The sequence below is a fragment of the Bombus pascuorum genome, chromosome 4 (assembly GCF_905332965.1).
Source record: "Bombus pascuorum chromosome 4, iyBomPasc1.1, whole genome shotgun sequence".
NCBI lineage: Eukaryota > Metazoa > Arthropoda > Insecta > Hymenoptera > Apidae > Bombus > Bombus pascuorum.
This window is the reverse complement of record NC_083491.1, coordinates 4,037,290-4,053,519: the sequence shown is the minus strand read 5'-3', so window position 1 is coordinate 4,053,519 and position 16,230 is coordinate 4,037,290. Positions and strand designations below refer to the sequence as shown.

The 16,230-nt window shown below is 32.3% G+C and overlaps 3 protein-coding genes across 4 annotated transcripts; 2 read left to right on the top strand and 1 right to left on the bottom strand.

Moving 5' to 3' along the window:
* The first annotated feature begins 231 nt into the window (after nt 1-231).
* Nucleotides 232-2,326, top strand: LOC132906284 (neuralized-like protein 2). Its single transcript, XM_060958337.1, has 3 exons — nt 232-1,085; nt 1,159-1,482; nt 1,559-2,326. Exons 1-3 carry the CDS (start codon nt 737-739, stop codon nt 1,675-1,677), a joined length of 792 nt encoding a protein of 263 aa, XP_060814320.1. The 5' UTR covers nt 232-736; the 3' UTR covers nt 1,678-2,326.
* On the bottom strand, nt 2,230-9,150 carry LOC132906104 (uncharacterized). The gene is made up of 14 exons (XM_060957971.1): nt 8,786-9,150; nt 8,030-8,214; nt 7,868-7,912; nt 7,679-7,788; nt 7,126-7,339; nt 6,348-6,678; nt 5,754-6,103; nt 4,715-5,167; nt 4,403-4,447; nt 4,204-4,313; nt 3,600-3,813; nt 3,231-3,408; nt 2,999-3,151; nt 2,230-2,842 (listed from the first exon to the last, which is right to left on the bottom strand). The coding sequence occupies exons 1-14, from the start codon at nt 8,835-8,837 to the stop codon at nt 2,481-2,483; spliced, it is 2,802 nt and encodes a 933-aa protein (XP_060813954.1). The 5' UTR covers nt 8,838-9,150; the 3' UTR covers nt 2,230-2,480.
* A 611-nt stretch (nt 9,151-9,761) lies between these two features.
* Nucleotides 9,762-15,721, top strand: LOC132906270 (putative glycerol kinase 5). Of its 2 annotated transcripts, XM_060958296.1 has the most exons (12): nt 9,762-9,984; nt 11,886-11,979; nt 12,054-12,153; nt 12,230-12,389; nt 13,177-13,291; nt 13,566-13,759; nt 13,855-13,981; nt 14,166-14,270; nt 14,396-14,490; nt 14,590-14,753; nt 14,910-15,043; nt 15,531-15,721. In XM_060958296.1, the coding sequence occupies exons 1-12, from the start codon at nt 9,889-9,891 to the stop codon at nt 15,683-15,685; spliced, it is 1,539 nt and encodes a 512-aa protein (XP_060814279.1). In that variant the 5' UTR covers nt 9,762-9,888; the 3' UTR covers nt 15,686-15,721. The 2 variants fall into 2 exon arrangements, with proteins under 2 accessions (XP_060814279.1, XP_060814280.1); XM_060958297.1 differs by lacking the exon at nt 9,762-9,984 and having other exon boundaries at nt 12,054-12,157.
* The last annotated feature ends 509 nt before the right edge of the window (nt 15,722-16,230 follow it).

Genomic DNA, 16,230 nt, shown 5'->3' with positions numbered 1-16,230 from the left:
ATCATTATAATTATTATTATATGTAGTCGATTTTCTTATGTAACAAGACAGAGAGATAAAAAATGTTTCAATTTATTATCTTATTACTTTATTATTCTGTTCAATTACCTTATGCAAAAATTTGTTTCACTTTCTGAGGTAATAAAACTTCTTTTTCTACATAGCACGTGGTAAACTATTCGATATATGTCACTCGTATAAAGTTTAATAAACTGCGTTCCATAATATCGAGGCATTTGAGACTGACAATACACTACTGTCATGTACATATCCAATCAGCTGTTTCTGTTTCGTTTCTCGTAGTTATCCGTCAGATCGTTGTTGATCTTGTGCCTGCTTCCGTTCTCGTTCAGAAATTAACTTCGACATAAAAGTTGATTAGAACAACGAATTTTAATCAATATATATATAACGATAGTGCTGAAACATAGTTAATAAAAAATTAGTTTCAATGGAAGGATCGCCGAGATGAACGACTAACCTCACTTTTTAGCCGCTAGGTTCCTCGAGCAACCATGTAAATCATTGAAAACATTCCAATGTATCATTTAAGTCGATCGTACGGCGCGGAAAGTTCATCCACGTTCTTTTCTGCGAAATATCAGAACGGTTTGAATTCTTCTCCTCGAAGTATTATTCTCAATGATATTTCTCGTGGAATCAAGTTGCTGCAGTGCTCTCGAAAACTTGTAGTACGGGTGCTCGGTGTCGACGTTTGCACTAATTATAATATACTATGATGACCGAGAAATCCAGGAAAATAGTGACTAGATTTCACCCGACTCACGGGGAAAATATTATGTTGAGGGAGGACAACACTGTGGCATATCGTACTGCTAGTTTTGCAAACTCTCTGGCCTTCAGCGAAAAGCCACTACAACCAGGTGAAATATTCTTGGTGGAAATTGAGAAGACTGAAAGAGGATGGAGTGGACACATGAGACTGGGACTGACTCTTATAGATCCTGCTTCTATAAACAATAGTCTGCCACAGTTCGCTATGCCTAATCTGGCTAAGCTTGGTAATACATGGATATTTGCCATTACTAAAAGTCATACTATATGGGATAGTATTGAAGGATATGGTAGGGATTTGTAACTTGGTTTTACGTAGTTTAAATCTTTATTAACTAAGTTTTATGTTTATACATATTTAAGGTGAAGGAATACCATCCGGAGAGAAGAAATTAATCACAGATGGAGTAAATGTGCAAACTTCTCGAGGAGTTATCCCATTTAATTCTCTTAGACCAAATACAATTGATTCTTCTCAATATATTCTACCTACAGATGCTGGTAGTCGTATTGGAATTATGTATGTGCCACAAGCTGGTTCAGATAAAGCAGAAATGCATTTTATAATTAATGGTGAAGACCAAGGTGTATGTGGAAAAGACATACCATATAAGGCAGGTCCTTTGCGTGCTGTAGTAGATGTATATGGTACCACAAAACAAGTCAGAATAGTTCAGCTATATGGTGGTATGTTCCTTTTGTTTTTTAGGTATATTATCTTTAGAGGAATTTCGTTTTCCTTAATAATTGTATGTTTCAGCAGTATCTACTCTACAAAGTGCCTGCCGTGATGCTATACTACAGTATACTAAAAGGAATGCAGTTGATTTGCTTCCACTTCCACGAGTTCTAAAAGATTATCTGTTGTACCAATCACAATGAAATTCCATCTTATCTCTTGACTGTATTTCCTCGACTCGTTTGTATAGCCATTTCGATACCTGTATAATTTCTTTGACAATTCATTTTTTCTACAACTTGCAATACATTATCGCATAAATCATACTTCCATTTATTCTAATTACTTTATCCTAGGACGGATGAATGAAACTTCGTAAAACAAATCTAGAATTGCTTTCATTCTTCCAATTAGCTGTTCTTTCACTTTTTTAACGTGTATAATTTAACATGTATGTAATACATATACTTTACGTAAATGCTAGGATGTAACATGTACATAATGTAAGAAGTTGTTGACAGAACACTGAATAAGTTCTGATAAGCGACGGAATATCGCCTTTTCTAATTCTTGCATTTAGCACTTATTAGCGATTACACTTTTACAAGTTTATGACTCTGCCATTCACTAGAATTCTCACATTTCATGCCGCATGTAAATCTAAATAAAATATCATCTAAAGCAAATTTCACTCAGATCTATCGAGGTATATCATTCTTTTTCTATTGTTACAATTCATCGTACGTAACGAGGACATTGTAAAATGAATTTGGTCGCACTGTTAAGATTCGCAAAAATGGATCCGATGTTTTTCAAAATAAATGTATTTATTAAAAAAAAAGGAAGAAAAAATCAGAGATTTTTTGAAACATCCAACCTTTTTCAATCTAGGGACTTGTGATCAAATAACTCAACGAACATTGTAATTGTATCAAGAATGCTTTACATTTTTTTAACTGCTTTTAATGTACGTTATAATAAAAAAGACTGTTCACAAATTAAATTTTTAAAAGGAACTTGCGAACCTGCTTGTCGGTAAGAAAATAATTAGCAATATCACATAAGTGAATAAAACGGTTAAGAAAGCGAGCCATCCGATCACAACCGAAGTGTACCTCCATGTCGACTCTTTTTTATTGGGAGATACTAAATTCGTATTGTCATCCACGTTCATTTCGATTGTAGCCGATACTTTCGGATCCAAAATGCTTAATAAAAATATCTGGCCTATTCTGCTTTTTAAAACCTTAACGGTAGTGACGGATATCCACGCAGGTGCTTCAGCGTTTATTTCATGCATATATCGCAGAATGTTGGTCAATATGAGTGAGAACGTGGCAAGAGCAAGAGATTTCTCATAGAATAGAACTAAAAAAAGAAAAAATGCAATGATAATCTCCATCGATCAAAAGGATTCGTAAAATAAAAAAATTTAAACTTTCTCTTATTTAAGACTTTTTCATTCCCAATTATCCCATCTATATTTCATTCGTTAGTTTAAAAACAAAATAATTAAAAACTTACTTAATCGTGGAGGATGGGTCCCATTGAAGGGAAGCTGCCACTGAAGATCCAACAAGCAGAATAAATGCAAAATGAAATTCAAATTCGCTATTATCATACGTTCCATGGACCTTGGCTCTAGCCACAGTACCACTAGTGTCATGGTCATTAAGACTGCATGTGAATGTAAAATGATTCTTTTTATCATATTACATATCCATTTATCATAAAATTTTCATCACATTTTACAAACCTATAGCCGACATCATATACGTTGCAGTATTCATAGAGGAATGTCTTCTTAAAAGAATGTGGTATGATAATTGATCGGTGGTAAAACCTAAACCGTACTTGGAATCTATTACACGTTCACTTTTAGAAAGATTCACCACTTCCCATTCCAAATTGTCCTCGGTCGAATTCTCTGAAAACTGAGAGTAATATAGAGCGTAAGAATTCTTAAATTTTCTTTAGAAAATTCGAATAATTGATCCATTAAATTACCAATGACATTAATGTTTCACATTACCAATAAATTAAACAATCTAAAATTGGTCATCTATAGTTTATAAGGAATTAGATAATTAACCAGATCTTCAAGACATTGAAGTTTCATACATACATCGTTTAATGTGAAGGAACGTAAACTAATCTCGTTGCTCCCATGAGACCACGAAGCAATATGAATAGTACAATTCATCATATCATAAGGCCACCAAGTGTGATCAGATTCGCAAAATGTTGTGTATGTTGTCATTGGTACACAAAGTATCACTCCATCGTGTTGTACTATGCACTCAGCTTGTGGCATCTCAACATCAACGCCCGTATCTGTTCTAAATGTCAAGATTAATAATAATAGTTAAATACTTAAATCTTATAATAGACGGACTCTCGAAATTCAGAAGCTAAAAATGATCGTTACAAAGATTGTTAATAAACTTTGAATCATGCAACATATATTTTTATTAATAATTAGGCTGTAGATATTTGCATTTACATCTTTATCAATAACCAGACCGCGAGATGTTTTAACAACAATTAGACTGCAAATATGAATGTGATTAAAAAGATGACAGTTAAGTAGAAAATTGCATTAGTTATTAAATATTGTAACAAGGGGTGCATACCTTGGATATTTTTGCATGTTACGTACATTCTGTACATTTTTGCATCTTGAAATTTGGCATAAATATATAAAAATTCACAGTCTATTGATAACTTACGTGCTGTGCGTTACGATATCCGGAACCCAGATCTCGTAGCTTTTTACGTGAAGAGAAGCGATAGAATCAAATTGCGATTTGTCCCAAGTGAAATGAGGGTCTTTCCAAACCTATTATTTATTAGAAATATGGAAAATTGAAATTCCTTACATCTGTTATCTAATAAAAATCAAAAATACACGAGAATGATATTACTCACCAATTTTAGCCAAACATCGAATATAACGTTGTTGCTTATATCATTCTAACAAATAAAAATAAAGAAGATAATATATCTAAATCTATAAATGTATTGTACGTTGTTATTATAGTTATAAAAATTAAAATCCTTTCAGTTTTATTTATCCATAATTATGTAATTAATGTACATCTTATAAAAAATAAGCGTATAAGAAGAGTTGGTGTAACAATTATAAGAAATATTCAAGGAAATATGTATAAAGATCCTTGTTATGAAATTTTCCAAAGAAATAGCAAATTTTTTTATCTTCACATCATAAAAATTACTTACAACTTGAAATTGTTGTATGTTTAATCCCAAGTTAATAACAGTGGCGTTGTTATAATGTTTTGTGGGTCTGATTTCCCTATCATAATCGCAAAATAAATAATCTTTCAGCCGCGTTAACGCAGAAGTGGTGGTGATGTCTTTGCAGTGCATCGCGCAAATTCTCCGTTTATCTAACAGAATGTTGAGGATCACAAATAAAACAGAAAACAAATTCTTCATGTTTAAACCGTGAGGGCACGAAACGAAATGACAGATCCACAACTGTACATCGATAGATCGAGTAGAGCAGTCGCACGCCCAGTGAAACGTTAAACCGAGAAGGTTGAAAACCGCCCCCTTTTCTTCGTTATCATTTAAACTTTTATCAATTTTAGAATTTTCAGTTGTACTATCAAATAAAATAGAAATAGATAATTTTTTATTCGAGAGATCGTTTCGATAAGACAATCGAGACTGAATATAAAATTGTTAGAAAAATCGTGACATCTTACTGGCAGTCTGAAAAATATTGATCTTGAATCATACTTTTTGAAGTTTAAGGTGAAATTAGATTCGTCTACAGTATGGTCAAGTATAAACAGCTTGTCTTTTATAGTTATACTTAATTATGAAATTTCGTTCGTATTCTATAATTATGCTTAACTATTTATCACGGTGATAAATATAAAGATCTATATTTATACATTTCTATCAAAAGACAATAAAAAGTATCAGTATCATTTATTATAAAAGCATCTATTAATAGAATCAGTCTATCGCGATATCGATAAATAAAAATAGATTTATTAGAAACTACTCAGATTAAAATTCAAACATCTATGTACATAACTTATTTGATAGCTCTACAAATCATCGATCGATTGGAAAACACCATCCGTCTATAATTTAACATACTGAATAGAATGTGCACAAAGAGTAACTGAAACTCCCACAAATGTAATAAGAAAAAAAAGGCATCTCCATAAATGATCATTTATTGACAATGAGAATCTACAATTGATTTTTGATGAAACGTATAACAAGAAACGATTTTTCATGTGGATGGTACAAGAGTGATCAGAATGATAATGTAGGTGAAAATGATCACGAAGAAAGACAGCCATTCAATGATGGCTGCGAAATGTCTCCACGACGATTCCTTCGGTTCGCTTCCAGATTTTGGTAAGTCTGAATTATCCTCGCCTTCTCCACCCAATATTCCCGTGGTAGACAATTTGGAATCGTCGTCGGTAAGAATTAGAAAACGCCCAGCTCTGTTACTCAAGATGAACGATGTGGTCGTAGAGATCCAATAGGGCACCTCGATACTCATTTCTTGCATTTTACGGAGTGCAGCGGTTAAAACTAAGGCGAACACGGCTAAAGCTAATGAATCTCGGTAGTACAGTACTGAAAAAAAAACAAGTATTTGAATTGTAGTGAAGATATCTGTTACGATTATTACGTTGATTACAAGATGAGTTGCCGGCAAGTAAAGAACAGGGTATCTACTTTGATAGTCTAATAGAATATTTCAATGTGGAAGATAAGGTAGAATGGTTGGATAAGATATTTGCGTGAGTTGTGCGAATGTTGAATAGAATTATGTTTCGGTAGTATTATATTTAGCTAGCATTATGTAATAAATACTTACATATATTTGGAGGATTGATACCATTGTGAGGTAGCTGCCAATGCAAATCGAACATACAAAGTATATGGCAGATTAAGTTCACACCGGCGACAGCCATTCTTTCCGTTGATCTCGAATCCAACCAAAGTACAGTTAACGTAAGTAACATCATCGCTATAGCAGGTGTGATATACGTAGTATGCATTACACCATAATGCCGACTTATAGCGAACTCATAAACGATCATCGGATACGTATCGTTTGGACAGCATTTATATTTCCTTAATACTTTGTACGCGTTTAGTACTTTGAAATCCCACTCGGTATTATTCGCAAACCCATCCATTTGGAACTATCAAATCACGTAAGATTAAATATTATATTCTGATATTAACCCATCATGGGCAAGTACATATATTTCCGCGTCTCTATTTTCATGGACAAACTGGGACGTCTGTGTCCCACGTCCAATTCTTTTATTGTTCTAAGTTTTTAAAAATTTTGGAATATTTATTGAAGCTTGTACTATGTTACACAATCGACTTTCAAGTGAAATAATTAAAATGTTTTCCGCGACAATTAAAGATTCGCTTGAAAGAAATTCACAAATGAAATTTCACTCTGTGCACAAGCGACTTAGGTTGCCTACGAAGAATTAATATCAATTATTTAAGATATCATAAATTTTCTCGAATTTCACTCAAGGAGTCTATCGAAATTCTATTGCTTTATTTCGTTAGCTTTGGAATTTCGAAAATATTTATGAAAATTGGAACCATTTCAACTCAATACCAATTACCGCTTTCTTGTCTAGATTAAAATTCACTTCCTCCCCCGAATGAGACCACGAACCAAAATTAATTCGACACCGATGCGTGTCGTAGGGCCATGAAGCAAAGTCTGTCGCGCATTTAGCAACGTGCATCACCGATGGCACACAGCTAACCGAACCTGTGCTGAAGACCAAACACGTCGTCGGTGGTATACCGGTCTGGTCGAACATCATATCACCACTATACAAAAGAAATGAGATATTTAATGATTAACAGACGATACCTACAAACGAAAATCTTATATATATTTATATCTTTCATTTCAGCCAAAAGGAAATTAAGTTCAAGAAAAATTAATATTCTAGCGCTTCTAATACTTATAATTGAAATATCGATGATTTTTCAAAATCGGAGAGCACAAGATGAGTGCAAGATTCTAATTTAATGAAAGGACCAATCTTGATTTCGTATTCCAATTAAAATTCATATTTTCGATGTCAATTCCTATTATTCTAAGATTTTTGAGAATGCTTGAGAATATCTTTTGAGGAATGTAATAACGATCATTCTGCTGCTTACGAATTATAAACGGAAATATCAGGAATCCAAATGCTATCGCTTCGTACGTGAATAAAATTGATTCCATCAAAGTCGCTGGGCTTCCAAGACAGATGAGCATCGTTCCAAACCTACAAAGAAAAGTGCTTGAATTTTTCCGTGAGAAATACAACAAATAAATAGATAAATTAAAGAATAAACGTCACTTACGAGCGTCATCCAACTGTGCAGTGTCATTCTGCCATTCCAATCATCCTAGAGACCAATTCCAGCAAATAATAGTACAGACGTACAATAAGATCGAGATCTTTAGATTGTGAACAATTTAAATAATTTTGAAAATATAGATTTTATTTTTTAATTGACACTTACGAAATCCAGTATTTTTGGTAGTAGTTGCATGGTGACGTTGTTGGCAACTTGATGAGACAGAGTCGGTCGAATGCTGCTGTCATATTCACAGAATAGGAACCTCTTCAACCTCAACATTGGCGGGACGGTTTCATGACTTTTGCAATTGTATGTTGAAATTTCGACATCCTCGAGAAAAGCAATTGCTAAGACTGTATTTGAAATCGAAATAAAACTTTTTGAATGGTAGAATTCTGAAGTAGTAGAGTTGTAATAATAAGATTCTCATAAACCTCACGAATAATAAAAAAAGTAACAAGGAGTAATTATAATATTAAAATAATATTTTAACGAATTTTATTAACATTAACAGAAAAGGAAAATTAAATTTACAAATTACATAATAGTGAATCTTTCAACAATTTAGTTACCGCTAAAAACATATAGTATGTAATTATATTACGTAAAACTGAATTTTTAAAATGATCGTGACTGTTTTAGCTATTATTAAAGCATGAAGCTTATTACCATCTTAAGCGATGGACTTTTGTATCTTCTTGAAAGGTTCGGAATTCCAATTAAATATAATATGTTCGTTCATACTACCAAAAATGTTAACGTTTATTTTTAAACAGAATGATAGTAAAGCATCGGATAGAAAAATTCTGACGATATAATATCAAGAAAAATCATAGATAGAACACAATTTTTATAATTTTTTATTTCCTGTCTTAAGTTAAAAAAGAGAGATGACAGCGATGATCGATGACACTTTACCCGAATTATAGCCAAGAAGAAGGAAGCATCCAAGCACCGTTGGTATTCTCATTTTGATTGAAATGAGCCAACAGCCATCAGTCGACTGAACGATTTCTCGTTCGTGGCAGAACGATTATCAGACGCCCCGTGAAATTCGAAGCTACAGATACGCGAGACGCCCCCAGGGTGGTTCAATACTTTTCAAATATTTTCAGATAGAGTAATAATAACGAGAGGATTCACTATGTATAAACAATCTGACTAGCCGACAGAATTTTCGATGAGTTTATTCAACCGTGTTCCTGAAGAGTTATCGTTTTCATTGTAGAATGATTTGAAGCATAATTTCTAAAATACTTTCGCGATCAACCACATCATACTCGGATTAAATTCACTTCTCCTGATCATATTATCCATTAAACAAATAATAACTCCTCTTATCAAATCAAAATAAATATGTCGAAAATCTTCAAGACAAAATTCCATTTAACAAACGATAAAGTAACACATTACATTAAAACAAAGGATTCCAACATTCGGTCCATCCATGTACGTGTAGTCTGTTAATTATGCACCATATCCATTCAATGTACAAAATTGTTTCGTAACAACATATAATATAACTTTATTTGAAATAATATAAATTTTATTTTTTTTATTTGAAATAAATAAAGAGAGAAACATAAGCAATTTCGTGTATTTCAATATATTTTAAAGAGTAAAAATGCACTATATAGAGAACATTTTAACCATGGAAAACAGTATAACAAACATATTAATACTCCGGTAGAAATCTTTATAGTAGCCTTCATAACAAAAGGGTTAACATCCTAGTCGCGATATCCGGCGGAACAAGTTCCCTCATTGTTGAAATGAGTTCATCGCTACAGTTTCTCTCGTACGTGCTTACAATACCGATAAAGTGGCTATTTGGACATGCGTAGTACTACGTTCTCCTTCATATACAACCTACGCGCTCTACCGCCTGCCAGTCTGCCGCGCGTCTTCGTCTAACCGGACAGTAGTTGTCTAAATCTGTTTTATCTCTGGGCGTCGAAATTAATTGGAACAATACGTGAACGAATCGAGTGAAGGATCAGAATCGAATTGCTGGGAAAAATATGAAATACATCGGGGCACTCGATGTGGGCACTACTACCGTGCGTTTTCATATAATCGACGAAGAAGCGAACACAATTGCTTCCTCAGCAGAGAAGGTTCGTTATGTTTATTATCAGCTTTCGCAAATATCGCTTAATATCAACGAAGAGATATAGATCTGCTGACAACGTTCATAGTTTTTGATTTCTAACAAGTGGAATTTGAAAATTTATAAAAGTTTGTTAGAAGATTTATTTTAGAGTGTGATAAATAATCAAGGGAGTATGATAGATGTTAAAGATTGGAAGAATTATTTGGAGGATCTTAGACGGGATTTTTTTGAACCTCTTCGTTTGATAGCGATCACGTAATTAAGTAGCGTTGCTTATCTTGTGTATTCTTCTGTTTCTTATTTTCTAATTGGAACAGGTATTCTAGAGCGAACCTTAAGTCTTAAATTACAAATTCAAGTTGGAAAGTCAGAAATACACAGAAACGTTGAACTAACTTTCAGATCAATGTGCAACTATGGATGAATCGATAACGGTAGATTATAAAGGAGTATCTTATTCTCACACATGTAAGGAGCTATTTAAAATATTAATAATCCTATGATCTGTCTCAGCAATAAATTTTTATTTCCAATTAATGATTGTATATATATCTTCACGCGTGTGTACACGTGTACATGCTTATAATAAACATTTATATATTGATAGTATATGCATAGATAAAGTATACATTTTTTACTGTTGTAACTGTTGTAAGTGTAATAGCTTCTTTTACACGAGATGAAGTATTTTATATCTAAAGACTATTTTTTGACCTATTTAGTTAATGAAAAAGATATTACCTTATCAATCTCCCGATTAGGAATCACCGACGAAAAAAGAAATAAAGCTATTGAGTGATATAACCGAATCGATTATATATTACAATATCTCAAACATAGCAACAACTGTATAATTACATCCTCCGTTGGAAAGAAATACTTGTCATAATAACACGAATAATTCTATTTATATCATAGTATGCCATAGTTACTTATCTATCATTTTAAAATCGCTATCATCAATACGAAAGAAAATATGCAATTAAAAGTGGTTCGTCGCATTTAAATAGCAGATATAGTATTATAACCGATACCTTTCTTTAAACAGATATGAATGGTAATTGTAAAGGAACGATTTAAACATTTTAAATAAACAAACAAAGAAAAAAACTGTATAAAGATATGAAAAAGTAATATGTCACGAATATTAGAGAAATTCTCCTAGCTTAGAAAATTACAAATCGAAAGATGTTTACAACAAATCGAAAGAATTGACCTTCTCACTATAATCTTTGCTTACGTGGTAATATCCATGTCGTTTTTCTATTCAGAATTTATAATTTAGAATATAAATTGTCATTCATCGTTCAAATGTATGAAGCGATTTTGACAGTATTACATTCTGTCTATATTTTTCTTGTCGTAGATGGGTCGTGACAATATGATATCAACAATGGAAGATCCTAATGATTTAACGGTATCACAAGTCCTTAGACGCGTTGTTAATTACATTAAATCGATATTATATTTGTCGCTGGCAACTGCTTTTTGAAAAAATAGCGTGTCAGTAAATGTGTTGACATTACTTTGACGTTATTTACTAGTTTTCTGTGATAAAATATATTAAATTATAAAATGGTTCGATTTCAGAACAAACACAACGTAAACAATAATCATCGTCGCTTGATCTCTACAAATAATCTCCATATACGATTTTCTATTCAAAATATTCAAATTTCTATTCTCCGAGCTAGTATAGAGTACAATTTCAGTTATACAAACACATGTTCTTATAAGAGATATATTAATATATGAAAGCTACAAGTGGAAAATATGCTAATTCACTCGTGAACAAAATTTACAAGATACTGAATTCATTTAATTAATGATATAGAGAGGCGAACGAACTTATTACGCAATCTATTCTAGCTAAAAGTCTAAGTCCTTTATTCTTTTAAATACCAGGTTCAACTTTTATATCCAAAGCCAGGCTTCGTAGAAATAGATCCAGACAAGCTATGGACGATCATCGTGGACGTAATAAAGAACACTTTAAAAGGTAAGCTTTAGCAATCGAATAGAACATTGCAGTTCCGATGAATCGAAATTATCTTTTTTCTTTTTTTAATATAGAAGCCAATATAGACCTGGAATCGATCGTTGGTATCGGTATTTCCACGCAACGAGGTAGCTTTACGACATGGAACTCGAAAGATGGAAAACATTATCACAAGTCGGTATAACCAACCATTCATTATGCATTTCTGTAGTCTCTTATTAATATTTAAACGTTTTACTTTACATTTCAGCTTTATTACATGGAAAGATCTACGTGCTGACAGCATAGTGAAGCAATGGAACTCGTCGTTGACGTTGAAAGGATTGCGATTAGGATCGTATATTTTGCATAAGATTCTCGGCGAAGAACGATTCTTGTTGATGAGTGTTTTTAAATTCCTGAATACGCAGGTTCGTATCTTCTTTAAATTTTCACAAAATTACGTGCCTTCTTTGTATCTTGACATTATTCTTTTCATAATAGTTTAGAAAAAGAAAATTTTGTTTGCTTTCGAATGGAACGTGAACTACAAATTCTGAATAAAAGATGAAAAATGAAAATTGTAATCACTTCGTTTTGAACGATCGATTTACTATTTTCATTTTTGGTAATTATGCTGAAAGGCGAGTCTCTTCTCCGGTGATCTTGACCTTGAGATATGTTGTACAGGGAAAGATTCTGAGTAACGTGCACTTCGTCTTTTGGACCCCTTCCCCACCCCCTATGAGATATAATCCAACTTATCACTATTATCGCAATATTACACAAATGCAATTTCATCTTTAACCGCCATATAATTCGGAGTAGATTTAATCTAACAATATAATCTAACCGTTTTCTTCTTACCATAATTTTTAAAACAAGGTCGTCCCACACCTGGGACAAAGCACGTGTTGCTCAGGACTCTCCCCTTTACAATATATTCGAAATTCAACACAATGGAAGTTGAGGCCTCCTTTTATGCATAATTGTCTCATTTTCAATCGATTTCTTAAATCTGAGTTAGTCTTCTGTAATCAAAATTTTGTTACTTTTTTTTTTAATCTGTTATGAACGAAAGATTATTCTAATATAATGATAGAATACGGTAGTATAGAGTAATAGAAAATAAAATAATATTCAGAACACGTAGACGGTTATGAAATTTTGATTTACATATCGTTTATTTTTTGCTACTTGTTTTGCGATGCAACTTAGATAACTCTAAGGTTATTGTGGGCTCTGCAAAACGTGCCAGGTTTGCAGGAGGCGGCGAACGACGGAAACGCCTTATTCGGAAGCATTGATTGTTGGCTTTTGTATAAACTTACGGGTATTCATTTCAACATTATATTTTAAAAGCATATATTTATTTTAAATGAGTAAAGACAATTCATATACCCAATTGTTTTCATTTTATTATTTATTTAGAACGTTCAAGATAATTCAGTTTATCAATACTTTATTTCAATTTAATTATTAACTCTACTTGATTTAATTTTAATATCATCACACCAAGACGTATTATTTTAAAACGATGAAATAAGAAGAATAATTTTCTTATTTATATATAGTAGGATCTTTGAAATAATGTATTTTTTCTATAGGAAAACACGTGACAGACATTTCGAACGCAGCAGCAACTGGACTTTTTGACCCATTTCTTATATCTTGGTCTGACCTACTAATGAATCTTTTGGGAATTCCACGTAATATGTTTCCGGAAGTAGTTGATACCAGTAGGAATTTTGGCGTTATCCCAAAGGACATATTTGGTGTTGAAATTCCTATATTTTGCTCAGTAAGTTGTACAACTTTATTTTAGAACTTGAAGCGACCGAACAATTCTCAATATCAGATATTTTGTTTATAAATTAACAACGTAATTTGGAATAGATGGCAGATCAATCGGCCTCGCTGTTTGGTTCCGGATGCATGCAGCCTGGAGATTTGAAAATTACTCTGGGAACTGGGACCTTTATGAATGTGAATTCAGGAAGAAAATTACATGCTTCGAGCGCAGGTGATTTTTCGATTAGAATAAATAATTGTTTTATTTATTTCTAACAGAATAGTATTGTTAAAAGTTGCAGAACACACGCAGAGATTATTCTGCAGTTATGTTTCTAGAAAAAGAATAGACGATCAAAGTATTAGTAAATTTAAAAGAAAAATGTAATCATGATTTTTAATATTTTTCTCAATAGGTTTGTATCCTGTAATCGGATGGCAAATAGGCGATGAATTAGTATACATGATAGAAGGTGCATGGAACGACACTGGAACTATCGTCGAATGGGCCAAAAATATAGGTAATTACTCTTAACGAAATTTTCGAGTACATCTACACTGCCATTCGCAAGTAATATGATTTGAAGTAATACGATCTAAGTTGATTAACAAATTGTTGGAATTTTAAAGACTTATTTCGTTTCAGGTATAATCGACGATCTTGCTGAAACAGCGAACATCGCAAACTCAGTAAACGACTCTGATGGAGTATATTTTATTCCCGCATTTAGCGGATTACACGTGAGTTCAATGGTTTAAAAATCGTGTTCATAAAAATTTAAAAGTTTTAATTCGATGAAATCGATTGGATTAAGAAAATTCCTTACAATTTATTTACAGATTCCAATAAGTGATTACAAAGCAGCGGCAGGTTTCATAGGCATAAAACCTACTACAAATAAAAGTCACATTATTCGATCGTTGTTAGAAAGTATCGTTTTCGGAATAATGCAACTTTTCTACGTACTAAGCAAAGAAACTAACTTCACTCGTCAGAAAATACGGTTAGCAAAGAATTCCTTATGAAAATCACGTTAGACATAAAGAGAATATCCAAAAAATTTGAAATATCCACTAACAATCCTTCCTATTATTGTGTTAATTGTGTTAATAATTAATATTGTATAATTGTATTATTGGTTTTGCTATTCTCGTTATAGGATCGATGGTGGAGTGTCAGCAAATGATTTTGTGTTGCAATTATTAGCCGACCTAACAGGTCTTGACGTAGAACGAGCGACAACCACAGAGATGTCTATTTTAGGAGTGGCATTTCTCGCTGGCTTACAATGCGGTATGTAAATTGCTAGACCGCATTGAACTCTCTACAACTAGAATCTTTGTATCATAAGTAGCCACAACAATAACTTGAATGGTTTACCATGTTCGACTTATATTTTTCTTTATTCTGTTCCTCATTCTTACACAAATTTGACCCAAACTATTGTAATCACGCATGTTAATATCGAGGTCACATCGGTTAGAAACTGAGCCATAAATTAAATTGTATCCGTTTGAAAGAAACATTATAAACGTAGTATTATACGATGCAAAATCTAGCATAACATGCTTTTTATTCTACTTTCGCACAGTACAATAATGGAGAAAGTTCGAAACAGTACGCTTATTTAATCGCACTTTCTCGCGTAATACAAAATGTAGAGAGGCTAATAACGTGAAACTATATTATTTTTTTCCTCTCCTACGTTCTCTGATAACCCTTCTACTTTCCATTTTAATTACATTAACTTTAATTATACTTGAATTATTTGCTTATTTAGGTGTATGGAAGAACAGAGAGGATATACAGAAACTTCGAAAGACAGCAAGGATATTCCATCCAAATAAAAAGAACATGATTCATTATCAACCGATAATTGCTCAATGGAAAGAAGCTCTCGAAAGATTCGGTCAATGGTATTCTCAAGATTCGTAATTGATATTAAATACATAAGAAACGAAAAAGAAAACGTTGTACGAGTGAAAAATACATTAAGAAATGCGATATTCTGTGATAGCAGAAATTTCTTAATAATATATTTGCATATTGATATTTATGTATTGTTGTAATAAAACTTGTATTTTTATTAAAAAAACGATATAATATTCCTTTAAATCCACGAGAAAATAGTCACGGTTCTAAAAAATAAATACATCTCTGTTCAATTACACATTCTATTCATAACAAATATTTTAGTGAAACAATTTGTTATTATTCAAAAAAATTAAAAATTTCCTATATGTCTATACCTAATTGGAAATAGTATTGAATTGTCATATCTACGTATATACTTAACAAAAATTGCAGATACACGTTTGATTACATATTCACATACTCAATTACACATTCTATTCATAACAAATATTTTAGTGAAACAATTTGTTATTATTCAAAAAAATTAAAAATTTCCTATATGTATATACCTAATTGGAAATAGTATTGAATTGTCATATCTACGTATATACTTAACAAAAGTGAGA

Coding starts and splice junctions, on each gene's coding strand:
- LOC132906284 (XM_060958337.1), top strand. CDS start 737: ATGATGACCGAGAAATCCAGGAAAATAGTGACTAGATTTCACCCGACT. Junction 1,086..1,158: donor GGATAGTATTGAAGGATATG/GTAGGGATTTGT, acceptor TACATATTTAAG/GTGAAGGAATACCATCCGGA. Junction 1,483..1,558: donor AATAGTTCAGCTATATGGTG/GTATGTTCCTTT, acceptor ATGTTTCAGCAG/TATCTACTCTACAAAGTGCC.
- LOC132906104 (XM_060957971.1), bottom strand. CDS start 8,837: ATGAGAATACCAACGGTGCTTGGATGCTTCCTTCTTCTTGGCTATAAT. Junction 6,104..6,347: donor TATCAATCCTCCAAATATAT/GTAAGTATTTAT, acceptor TTTTTTTTTCAG/TACTGTACTACCGAGATTCA. Junction 4,448..4,714: donor ACATACAACAATTTCAAGTT/GTAAGTAATTTT, acceptor TTTATTTGTTAG/AATGATATAAGCAACAACGT.
- LOC132906270 (XM_060958296.1), top strand. CDS start 9,889: ATGAAATACATCGGGGCACTCGATGTGGGCACTACTACCGTGCGTTTT. Junction 11,980..12,053: donor AATAAAGAACACTTTAAAAG/GTAAGCTTTAGC, acceptor TTTTTAATATAG/AAGCCAATATAGACCTGGAA. Junction 13,760..13,854: donor AAATTCCTATATTTTGCTCA/GTAAGTTGTACA, acceptor AATTTGGAATAG/ATGGCAGATCAATCGGCCTC.